Below are 12,377 nucleotides of genomic sequence, written 5' to 3' on the forward strand. Positions count from 1 at the left end.
CAAAATGAAAAGGTTGAACAAACTATACACTTAGACATTTTATTTGGATTTATTTACTCCTGTTTTTTGTTTGTATTCAAGTTTGTTTTTTTCTTTTCTTCTATTACCTCGGCACATGTATTAATTCTTGTCAATTTTTTTGGCATGGGGAGGTATGTTACAACTGTTGACACGTAATGTAGCAACAGTGGCATCTCGACGTATGCAAATGACCAAGCCATGGCGCAAGATGACGTTACAGCAAAGGAAGAGGAGGAAAAGAAAAAGCGGAGAAAGATTTGGAAACATGTGGGTGCCAACAGTGAAGCAAAGCACGTGCTTACAAGAGAGATGTGAAAAATCTGTGTAATAGTGACTGGATTTGAGTAGATGGGATGACACAGGAGAAAAAAAGCGTGTGATTGATACGGAAGAGTTTTGTCAACCACATGGCAAACAAAGAGACTTGCAAAACCAAAATGCAGGTGTATTTTGGAAAGTACCATGAATAAATGCCTTTTATTTCAACTAAAAAAATTGAATCGGATTTCTTTCCTTCCTTTGTTTTTTTGCAAGACTTCCATACACAGTGGCAAGTCGATGTTAAAACGTTATGATACCACTGAAGAAGATTAACGATTTACATATAGCTCATCTGGTGCTGTTAAGACCAGGTCTTTTTCATAAAAAAGGGTTCAAAATGAAAAACAAAAAGTTACCATGAGAGAGAATGCAGTCACAAAGAAAGAAACAAACAACAAACTAAGCTGAGAACAAAGAAAACTTGGAGATAAAAAAAAAAGAATTGCATAGGTCTGCGAGTAATATCGTTCAATTTTGTTTTGTTTTTTCTTTCTCTTCACTTTCAATTTTTTTCTTTCGCTTCACTTTCAATTTTTTTCTCCTGTTTTGTAAGTCATATTTTAGTTGCACAAAGGTGTTTTGTGGGGACCTTAGTTTAACATCAATATTATCTTTAATGTTAAAGACAAAAGTTCCAATATTATGAATAGGTTATACAAAATTATAAAGGAAATAGTTTCATGTGCATTTGACGTATCAAATAGCTTATTTGATTTTAAATAGGAATTTAGAATCAAACATTTAGAAATTAACATGTTTATATTCTTGTAAATTTGTATTTGCACTGTTCAAGTGACGTCTGATTCCCAGCTTTGGAAAATACCATGAATCAATTCATTTTATTTCAACTAAAATAAAGTTGAATCAAATTTTTTTCCTTCTTTTGTTTCTTAGCAAGACTTTCATAGACAGCTTTGAGTCGGTATTAACACGTAACTACCATATTATACGGCCAACAATTGATGCAAACAGTTTGTTCCATGCTTCAGCAATTTTAACCATAAATGGATATTTTATTTTGTTTGTCCCTATTTACTTGCCTCCCTATAACAAGAGTTAGACACAAGGTCAGTTTTTAATGTGGGTAAGATCCAGCTCCTCAAAAAGATTAGGACAAAATCTTTCTGATGGTTGGTTTGGTTGTTTTTGTTTTACGGCACAGCAACCCTTTCAGGTTATTTAATGCCGAATCCAAAGATTTTGAACCCATAGTTGGGACCCTAACAGGTACTACCACTCCGAGTCAGAGTGGACCTGGGAACAATGGCAATTAAAGGATGGCTCCACACTCCCAAAAGCCTGCAAGCTGGGGCCTCACCACTGGATATAGTTTAAGGTCATATCCAGAAGCAAATCTTTCTGATGATTAGCCAAACTGCTTGAAGAGTTAGAAAATGAGCATAAATAAAAATGATGGAACTAAACAGACTTACGTGTAGACAAGTTTGACACCTCCTTTGAGACCACTGTCAAATTCACCGCGTCCTCGTCCACCCGCAAGTACTTGGGCCTTAAGAACAACATCAGGAGATCCAGTCTTTTCAGCTGTTAAGAAAGGATAGAAAACAAGTCAAGTAAAAGCAGAAAGAATATAAAACTAATTGAATACAAAATTTTATTTGTCAAACCAATGTTGGACAGTTACGAAAAATCATTGTGAAGTCAATCTTAAAATTTCTCTTGGTATAGGTATAAAGTAGTGATTTCCAAATTGAGTAGAACCACCATCTTTAGAAAGCATCAGAAATATCCAAAAAGGTGGAGAGTAGTAAACAGAACTATGATTTTTTATTTGACAAAATTAAAGTCACTTACACTTAATCAGAACCTGTGTGTTATACTAGTACAACTAGAATTGAATGTGCGTGTATATATATATATATATATATATATATATATATATATATTCCAGGTTAAAAATATTCAAAAGTAAAAACCATTGAATTTCAACAAGATTGTTGACTGCTCAATTAAAAGAGCAAGATATTATATTATTCAATTTAGGTAAATAAAATTACCATAAGTCGCTACAATAAATTTACTGTTTCAATCTTAAAAGACATCATCAGGTGACAATAAACCTCTCTCATCTTACTTGAGGCCATTCATTTAATAAAAATCATTTTTCATAAAATGACTGGCCTTAAGTAAGACCAGAAGTTTGTCACATGACGATGTCTTTTAAGACTGAAACAGTAAATCTATTGTAGCGATTTTATAATTATGTTTACCGAAATTGAATAAAATAATGTGTGTACTTTGGCAGCGTTTACATTAATATTTATATAAAATAAATTATTTCTGATGACCTAAAGAAAAAAAAGCATTAACCATTGATCAGTTTGCGTGAAAGATTGCTTTCTGAATTCATTTTAGGTTGTGGAGGCTGTCTGATTTGTTATTTGCTTTCTTGTTTCGCCTCACCATTTGAAATGGTTTTATTTAATGGCTAAAAAGACACTTTTTTTACTGACTTTTTTGTGTGACAGAATAGATTTGTATATATTTATATACAAATAAATAAACATTGGTATTTATTACAGAGTTGAGGATTATCTTGATGATTAGTAGGCAGATTTGTATTATCAGCGGTGGAGAAGTTGTAGAGACAGTTTTCGAAGATCCATTTTTATTCACCAAGATGGCAGGATTTCTAGCCAATAATTGGCTTAAATATATGTTATTCATTCTGAAGATGCGCATCAGAATTACAGAGTCACATCAGACAAAGACTTAAGGCATCGATGCCTTAAGTCTTTGTCTGATGTGACTCTGTAATTTTTCCGACCAGTAGTGCTAGTTCTGCCAAAATAAGGTACTTGTGCAGAATAATAATGTCTTCAAGTTCAACGTTAACAAATTCCTAATGAACCACCTCCTTAAGTAAACACTTCATTAAATCTCCACACTAACATACTGTACTTGCAATAACCCTTATCCATGAGTGGCTTCCGGGCCTTGATAAGTGATGATCACTGTGTAAAAAAAAAAAGTTTCAGAAAAATCTAATGGATAGGGCAAAAATTATGGGGTAAAAAGTGTCATTTTTTGCAATTTGGGGGCATTTGTGACCCCTTTTGAGCTCCTGGAAATGCAGAATTTCAATGAAAATGGACAACCGGTGCAGTTTCATGCCTTAAGACATGTATATTTGAATTCAGCACCATGGAAAACCACTATATAGACACACATGTCAAGTTTTTGAGTAATATGAAAAAGAGCTCCAAAAAGGCATGTTTTTTTAGCCCTAAAAGTCCCATAGGGATGCAAACCAGAATTTTGCCAGGGTCACCCATACTGAATTTATATTAAGAACAATGGCTGCCACATTTTGGTCAAGTTTCAGGAAAATCTAATGGATGGACCAAACGCTATGGTGCAAAAAGTGTCATTTTTGGCCATTTTGGGGCATTTTTGACTGCTTTTGAGTCCCTGGGGATGCTGAATCCCAGTGTAAATGGATAATGGTGTAGCTCAGGTCTTAACACATGTATATTTGAGTTTTTGTTGAGAAATATGAAAAAAAGAACCACAAAAAGGTCAAAAAGGGACTCAAACCAGAATTTTGCCAAGGTCATCCATACTGGATTTATATTAAGAACAATGGGCTCCACATTTTGGCCAAGTTTCAGAAAAATCTAATGTCATTTTTTTATCTTTTTTGAGCCCTGGGGACAAAACAAGAATTTTCAAAAAAAAATTTTTTTTTTACTGTGCACATCTATTTACTGAAATACAACTTGTGGCAAAATTTCAGAAAAAAAACTAATGGATGGTTATCTGGCAATCGTCCGGACTAACGGACACCACTGAAAATATAGGTCCCTCTCTGATAAATCGGGGAACCAATATTTAATATTTTTCAATATAATAAATCAATGATAGTAAATAAATGTTTTCTTAAATGATGTTGGCTGCTGCAATTTTATTAGCTCAGCATTTTGATATCTTTCAGCGTTTTTATGTGAACTGTCCGGAAAATTCTGACAATAGATTTGTTTGGTTTGGTTTTACAGCATATCAACCTTTTTTCTTTTTTTTGGGGGGGGGGGGGGAGTCTTATTTAATGCTGAGTTCCATAATTTGGTGATGGGTTTTTTTTTGTGTAAAGTTGGATTGAGTTAAAATTATATTCTTTTGTAAAAATTTACTTTTTTCAGAAATGTTAGTATTTTGTTAGAATTTTTTTTTTTTTAAATAGTTCTTTCATATTGTTGATAGTGTAATAATTTTGCTGGATATGCGAGAGATTGCCACAATCCAAAAGAAAGTGTTTTACTGTACAGGGTTCTTGGCATGCTAAACATTCTGGAGGGTCTTCTTTTTTAGCAGGAAGGAATGGGTTATGTGGGTGTGTCCTATGAAAATGCAGAAAATAACCACTTCCTCTCTGTGCGATTTTCTGAAATCTGGTAACGATTCTTCTACTGTGGGTTTGATTTTGAAAAGTTTGTTATTTTGACAGTTATTCCATTGTTCTTGCCATTTCTTTATAATGAGATTATTAATTAGTTGTTTGTAGTCCGCATGTGGAATTTTTATATTGCTTATATTGAGTTTTTGGCAGCTATGCACTGTACTGAATTCCAAAATGACTGGGGATCCAGCAGAATTTAATATTTTTGTTTTGTGAAAGAGTATGTATTCTTTGTAATAAGTTGATGAGTAGTGGGTTATTTAAGTTTTGGTTCTTTAAGGATTCGAGTACTGATAGGGAATCTAAAAAAATTATAAATTTGTTTTAAGTGAGGTCAGTAACGAGGTTTAGAGCCAAATCTATAGCTGTAGCTTCGACACTAAAAATTGAAACATAAGTCTGGAAGTCGCTCCTGCAAAGTAATGTTATTGGATACTACTCCGCATTCAGTTCTGTTACTGTCTTTGGAACCATCTGTGTAGATATGCTGATGGTTTAGGTATTTTTCTTGAATGTTAAGGAGTTTTTCTTGATAGATTAGTTTGATTTTTTGGGAGCTTGTTTAGTTCAAGGATAATATCAGGCCATTTCAGAATGGAAGGCTTAGTTGGTTGACATCATGGATGTTGGTGTCTTCCACTATTGGTTTCAAACGGAAACCAAAAGGTTTTATAGCTTTTATTTTTTGGTCAAATAGGTTTTGATTTTGGTATTGAAGATGTAGTTATGGGCTGGATTTGTTGGTTGCGATTTTTTCCTATCAGAGAGAGTAATTTAGTGGGTTTGCAATACAGTCATAGGCGGGATTGTCTGGGCAAGAAAGTTTTTTGATCAAGAACTATTGTAAGGTTAGTTTATTGCGTCAAATTGATAATAGGGATTCATTGGCTTCTGCATAGAGACTATCGATGGGGGAAGTTCGGAAGGCTCCCAGTACAAGTCTGAGGCATTGATGTTAAACAGTGTCTAATGTCGTTATGTATGATTTTCTGGTGGTACTGTAAATGAAGCTGCAATAATCTAATTTGATTTATTTGTAGTATTTGTAATACTGAAAAGTTGGTTTTTATGTAAATGTAAAAAGGAAAAAGAGAAAGAAAAAGAAAGCAAAAAGAGAAAGAAAAAGAAAGCAAAAAGAGAAAGAAAAAGAAAGCAAAAAGAGAAAGGAGAAATAAAAAAAAAAGGAGAAAAAAAAAGAAAAAAGGAGAAAGAAAAAAGAAAAAAAAAGAAAAAGGTAAAAGAAAAAAGGAAAAAGAAAAAAGGAAAAAGAAAAGAAAAAAGGAAAAGAAAAAAGGAAAAGAAAAAAGGAAAAGAAAAAAGGAAAAGAAAAAGGAAAAGAAAAAGGAAAAGAAAAAGGAAAAGAAAAAGGAAAAGAAAAAAGAAAAAAGGAAAGAAAAAAGGAAAAGAAAAAAGGAAAAGAAAAAGAGAAAAGAAAAAAGGAAAAGAAAAAAGGAAAAGGAAAAGAAAAAAGGAAAAGAAAAAGAGAAAAGAAAAAAGGAAAAGAAAAAAGGAAAAGAAAAAAGGAAAAGGAAAAAGGAAAAGAAAAAAGGAAAAGGAAAAGAAAAAAGGAAAAGAAAAAAGGAAAAGAAAAAAGGAAAAGAAAAAAGGAAAAGAAAAAAGGAAAAGAAAAAAGGAAAAAGAAAAAAGGAAAAAGAAAAGGAAAAAGAAAAGGAAAAGAAAAAAAAACAAAGGAAAAAGAAAAAACAGGAAAAAAGGAAAAGAAAAAAGAGGATAAAAGAGAAAAGCAAAGAAAAAAGGGAAGATGAGAAAAGGGGGAAAAAGAGAAAAGGGGGTGAAAAGAGAAAAAAGAGAGAGGACCAGAATACAGGGTGACCCCCCCACCCAGTGACCCCCCCACCCAAAAAAAAACGGGATCTAACTCTAATTAGGCCCCGTTTCTTAGTGTTTTGTCCGAATGAAACGAAACTTTGGTCATAACTAGTTTATTATATTCAAAACATCACATCAAAACACTAGGGTCTTTGGCCATTTTTTTCTCCGTTCTACAGCATATGTTCTAGATGGCATCCATTTAGCTTGTTTTTTTTTTGGTCACCCTGTACATGTGCATTGGTATGAGAGAGAGAAAATATATTCAGAATGAGAAATAAATAAATGATGTTTTATTTTTTTCAATTTACATTGAAATAGTTAAAAATGAATTGATGACTTACAAATTTCTTTGGCATGTTTGAAAGCCTCTTCACTTGTTGTGGCAACTCGAAACAATGGTACATTGACACCACCTTCTTTAAGTAAGTTGAAACTGTGATGTTCGTGAAGAGACAATTGTCGTTTTTGTTGGAGTTGGGGCGAACTGTATTTTGTACCAGATAATAACGACGCAAATACCTGAAAAATAGATAATTGAAATCGTATCAATTTATAACATTTAAGACAGATGTTAAAGGTCGCAGCCAGAGCAGGATGCGCGAAAAAATCCGTATAGGCTTCAAAACCAGTTTTATATTGTTGTTTTTCTTATATATTATGAAATGTGGAATCCTTTTGAGTTAAAATCCATGTAGTATTCCACATGTAAACTTGAGAAAAGCATGTTTGAAATGTGTTAATATTACCTGAATAAGAGAAAATATGACATCAGATCAAATTTGGTCACCATCTTGTTTTGATTTCAATTATTCAGATAATATCGACACATTTCAAGCATGCTTGCATAATACTAAATGGATTTTAAATCAAAATGATTCTACATTTAATTATATATAAGAATACAACATAAAATGATTGTTAATGCCTATACAAAATTCTTCTTGTATTCTGCTTTGGCTACAATCTTTAACGTTTGCCAATTAAATAGCAAAACATTAATGCTAGTGTTATTCTTTTTGTTTGTTTTCAATATTTTTTAATAAATTTGTTAAAAAAATATATACAAATTTTTTTTATTATGCACCTTTTGACATCTCTTTTGATTTTACAAATCGATTTGTAGAGAAATATAAACATGTTAAAATAAATTAACTTATTTGTTATGAATTGGGCTGTAACAAGAATATTCTTTAATAAGCATATATTGGGTTAGAGAATATTCTTTAATAAGCATATATTGGGTTAGAGAATATTCTTTAATAAGCATATATTGGGTTAGAGAATATTCTTTAATAAGCATATATTGGGTTAGAGAATATTCTTTAATAAGCATATATTGGGTTAGAGAATATTCTTTAATAAGCATATATTGGGTTAGAGAATATTCTTTAATAAGCATATATTGGGTTAGAGAATATTCTTTAATAAGCATATATTGGGTTAGAGAATATTCTTTAATAAGCATATATTGGGTTAGAGAATATTCTTTTAACAAAAAGCATAAAAAAAAAAAAAAAAAAAAAAGAATATGCCAAATAAGTTTTATTTTGCCGAAAATATGCTGAAGCAAATACTTGGGTATGAGTTTTAAATTTATTCATTTTTTTCCAGATAAATTAAACGTGGTCAAACCTTAGTAGGTGTGAATTTACATAAAAAAGTGTCTAAAATTTGGTCTATAGAAAAAGTGGTATTATAGGCAGATATATAAACATGTACAGATAGCTCATTGTGCTAGTAGACAAAGCGTGTTAGTTCCAAGTACATATTTACAAGATCTGTAAAAACAAAAACAAAACCGTAAAACAACGATGCCGAAAGTAATTAGCACTCCTGCCGAACGAATGGCAAGATTTGTTGAAGAATTTGAAGATTACCAGTTAACTGACGATTGCTTAACCTGCAAATACTGCAATATTCAGGTAAGAACAAGTTATTGTGCATAAAATTTGAAATATAGTTGTATGATAGATTGGTATTGTTATACAAATTACCGAAATAATAGTTTTGTATTTCAAATTCTGTAACGTTAAATCTAGCTGTATTAAAATTTCATTGAATGTTGAGATTTTTTATCTATTACATCTACTTTGCACGTTAATTAACAAAAGTTAATGCGCTTAAAATAACTTTTTCCATACTTTTTTAAATGTATATAATTACATCAAATAATTCATTTTTATTTTTGCAGATCAAAAGTTGCAAGAAATCTTTAATGGTGCAGCATTTAGAAACAAACATACATGTTTAACCACGGTTTGCACAGGGTTACAGAACTGGTTAGGCAAGCATACCCAAAAGTGAATAAGCTCTTTTCCAGTGAAGAGTATATTTTTAAAGGCACCCAACAGAATCGACAAGTTCAGGGAACTAGCTCCAGGGGTGCCCCTTCCACCAAGTTTGATTGTAATGAGGTGGGGTACATGGCTAGACGCAGTGCACTATTACACTAAATATTTACATGAAATTACTGCTGTCGTGATGTCCCTAGATTCAAAAGAGGCACAAAGTATATCAGAGTGCCAAAAACTGTTGGAGGATGTAGCCCTGTTTATTAACATCAGGTTTATCGCAAATATTCGGTTGGTGCAAAAATAATGTCGTTTTTGACATGAAGTTGAAATAATCAACAAAGATTGTTGTGTTGATACTTAATTGTTTTCTTTGGATTGTGTATTGGGATGTTAGAACAAAGTGATGACAACTTGTAGTGTCAGGGATGGTATCACCAAGTTGGTACTGGATATACAAGATTTCTCTAACTGATACCAGGTGTTTTTTGTCAATGGTCACAAAAGTAATTCCCTCGATGGATGTTTTACAGTATTCCTCAACTGCTTGGAATATTAAATTTTGGTTGTTGATAGGCCTTTACAAACTGCTTGATGATACCCCCAATTCCGTCACAAGAGGATTTCCTGTGACTAGTTGCATAGAATGCTCAGGTTGCATCAATGCCAAAATCAGATTTGTGGTGGCAAAGTGTGCGAAATACCTTGTAACTTTTATATTGACTAGCACAATCATCACTGAAGTATTCACTTTTTTAATCTGTGGCAAATTTTCCTGGATCTATGCCATGACAATTCCTTGCAATTCATGGATGGAAGAGGTGTCATGGTCAAGATCATCAGATATGATGCACAACGAAATGTGTTGAAGTTTTCCATCTTGTTTGAAAAATATCACCACGGGATGCATAGTGCACTGGTACTTATTCCAGTGATATCCCTGGATTTCATCCTGCATTATGCAATGGTAATTTTCTGCAAAGTCCAGAAGAATGATGCACTCTTCCACAGTGATCTCATCTTTTCTTTGAGGAATTGAACCTGACTTCTTGCTACATAAGAGTAGGCGGTAAGGTTATCTATGCCATATACCAGCAACTCCATGAAATCTTCAACATCAATTCTATGTGTCTGTAGGATTGTCCTGTCTATACTCTGCCACTAGCTGTAAAATATCTTATCAATTTTGAGTTCCATGAATTTATCACAAATGTACTTTTCCAGAGTAGTATATCCAGGACAGTTTTGACAGCATTGCACCATACAGTCAAGATTTTTAATACATAAATACAAAAAATTGATAGTGACCAAGATTTGAGAACAGTCTCTAAAAAAGCCCCTTTGCAAGCCATGAATTAGCATTTCAAGGTCACAAAATGGACACACTTGTCCGAAAACATTGATATTATGGTATGATTAGGCACTCATACAACACTGATTTGTTGAAATATTGTCAAGTATACAATTTGCTCAGCAGAAAGTGTTTTTTCCAGATTTCTTCTTAACATGTTTCTGATATGAGTTTTTCCTATTTTTTACCATTTTTTATGCGGCATCCATAAGAAAAAAAAATTCCATATGAAAGGTGGGAGGTGGCGGTCAAGACTGAAAGATATGGGATAAAATGTCCCATTACTATTCTTACTTTAGTTGTTATTTCCACAATGTTTTGCTTCATGTAATCTCCAACCTACTTTTGCTACATTGTTTTGAGACCTGTATGGAATTTGGACGGAACCTTTTATATCATTCTCGTTCCATTAGCCATGACAAGTAGAAGCATTAATTATCACATTACTTTTAGTTATTATCATCTGTAGCAACGATTGAACCTTCAACCCTCAGAAGAAGGTCACTTAAAACTGATTGTGAATCAAAACTTCTAACTGTTGTGTCATGGATCATTTCTAAGTGACAGTCTTTTGGAGATCGAAGCTTCAATCCTTATAACAAGCAATAATAACTAAGAATAATACAATAATTAACATTTTTGTTCATTCAGCTAGGAATAAAGTGTAGTATCTGATTTGATACCACACTTTATTTTAACACTTCTAGACTGAGACAATTTTAATTTTTACTCTAACCCAGAGTGCCAGTTTTTGGAGAGCTGGACTTTCCCCACATTAAAAACTGATCCAATATCTATCTTTACCTCATGCAAGTAATAGGGAGGAAAGTAAATCGGAACACTTCTACCTGCTCATGGATAATTTGAACAAGAACAATCTACCCTCATGAATTAAATAAAAAGTTTAGTTTGAAATTTTGTTTAGATACTCAAATTCAAAAATATACACCTGAAGAAAATTGGAAGTTAAATTGGCTAAAATATTGCAAAAACAACAAGCACAATGAGAATAATACAATTATTGTTATATAATAATAGTCATCTATACATAAGATAGAGTCTGATCAATCACCGGTTGGATAAACAAAGGATGGTGTATGATGTGGAAATACCCCAACCCGTCAAATGAATCCACTTGCAATGCTTCCAGATGCATCACATCTACATATAATATGGAGTAACATGCTTTTCAAGTGGAGACTGGATGTACCTGTTTTACACGGCCATTTAAGAGAACTGTTTTTCCCCATTTAGCTTTGCTGCCAAATGGGGAAAAACAGTTCTCTTAAAGAGGAACTTTGGTTAGGTATAAAAAATAACTATGAACAGGCCCGTTGGTATTCCCAGATAACACGTCAGGTGATCGGCAATAAACCAACTCCCGCTCTGAAGAAGGAGTTAATATTTGTGAGGACACATTTCTTAAAATCAAAAACAAACCATATCTCTTTCCGACAAAGAGTTTGAGAGGGTGAAGTCAACTTCTAAAATAGTTGGAATGATTGATGAGAACTACTTCTGGTATGAAATATGCTGTTAATACAGCAGTATTAAGTTTAGACAGTCATTACGTATGATTGACAGGGCTCAATCCCAGGGTTAGATATGGCCTTATATATATATTACTTATGGAGATTTGGTATCTGTCTGTTTGAAGCCAAAATAATACTATTACTTCTATTAATTGCACTATTTTTCAATGTTCAATTCGGGGGGTGGGGGTAGTGTAATACCTGTTGTCATGACATCATTTTTTGAAAGAAATGTATAGTGGAATATCTGTTTCGTGATCATAATATCTGTTGCAATATTTTGGACGTATAATGGAGTATGATCCCACACAGTCGAACGATTCTATTTATAAACGATGCTGCTAGGAACTGACGAATCGAATTAATTCACGTTCTGCTACCAACCAATCAGAAACCAGAATTGCTCCATAAATATTAAACCTTTTCTGTAGCAATTTCATATGTTTTTTCCGTCTCGACACGGTAAGAATATTTTGCTCTGTGGAACTGTCTACTGCAAACAAGTCACCTCTCAGGACTTGTGTGTAACAACGAACCATCGGAAACTGTTCTGTCTACTGCAAACCAGTCACCTCTCAAGACTTGTTTAGAACAACGAACTATCTGAAACT

The 12,377-nt window shown here is 32.9% G+C and overlaps 1 protein-coding gene across 1 annotated transcript in view; it reads right to left on the minus strand.

Annotated features, from left to right (window-relative positions):
- Positions 1-12,377, minus strand: part of LOC145297708 (succinate--CoA ligase [ADP-forming] subunit beta, mitochondrial-like) — an 81,182-nt gene that overhangs the window by 52,922 nt on the left and 15,883 nt on the right. Inside the window, exons 2-3 of the mRNA XM_080143906.1 lie at positions 6,934-7,111; positions 1,776-1,887 (exon numbers count right to left, since the gene is read on the minus strand). Coding sequence (XP_080000032.1) covers positions 1,776-1,887; positions 6,934-7,111 — 290 coding nt within the window. The remainder of the gene's footprint in view (positions 1-1,775; positions 1,888-6,933; positions 7,112-12,377) is intronic.

The sequence above is a fragment of the Euprymna scolopes genome, chromosome 18 (genome assembly GCF_053919585.1).
Source record: "Euprymna scolopes isolate OS-2025 chromosome 18, ASM5391958v1, whole genome shotgun sequence".
Taxonomy (NCBI): Eukaryota; Metazoa; Mollusca; class Cephalopoda; order Sepiida; family Sepiolidae; genus Euprymna; species Euprymna scolopes.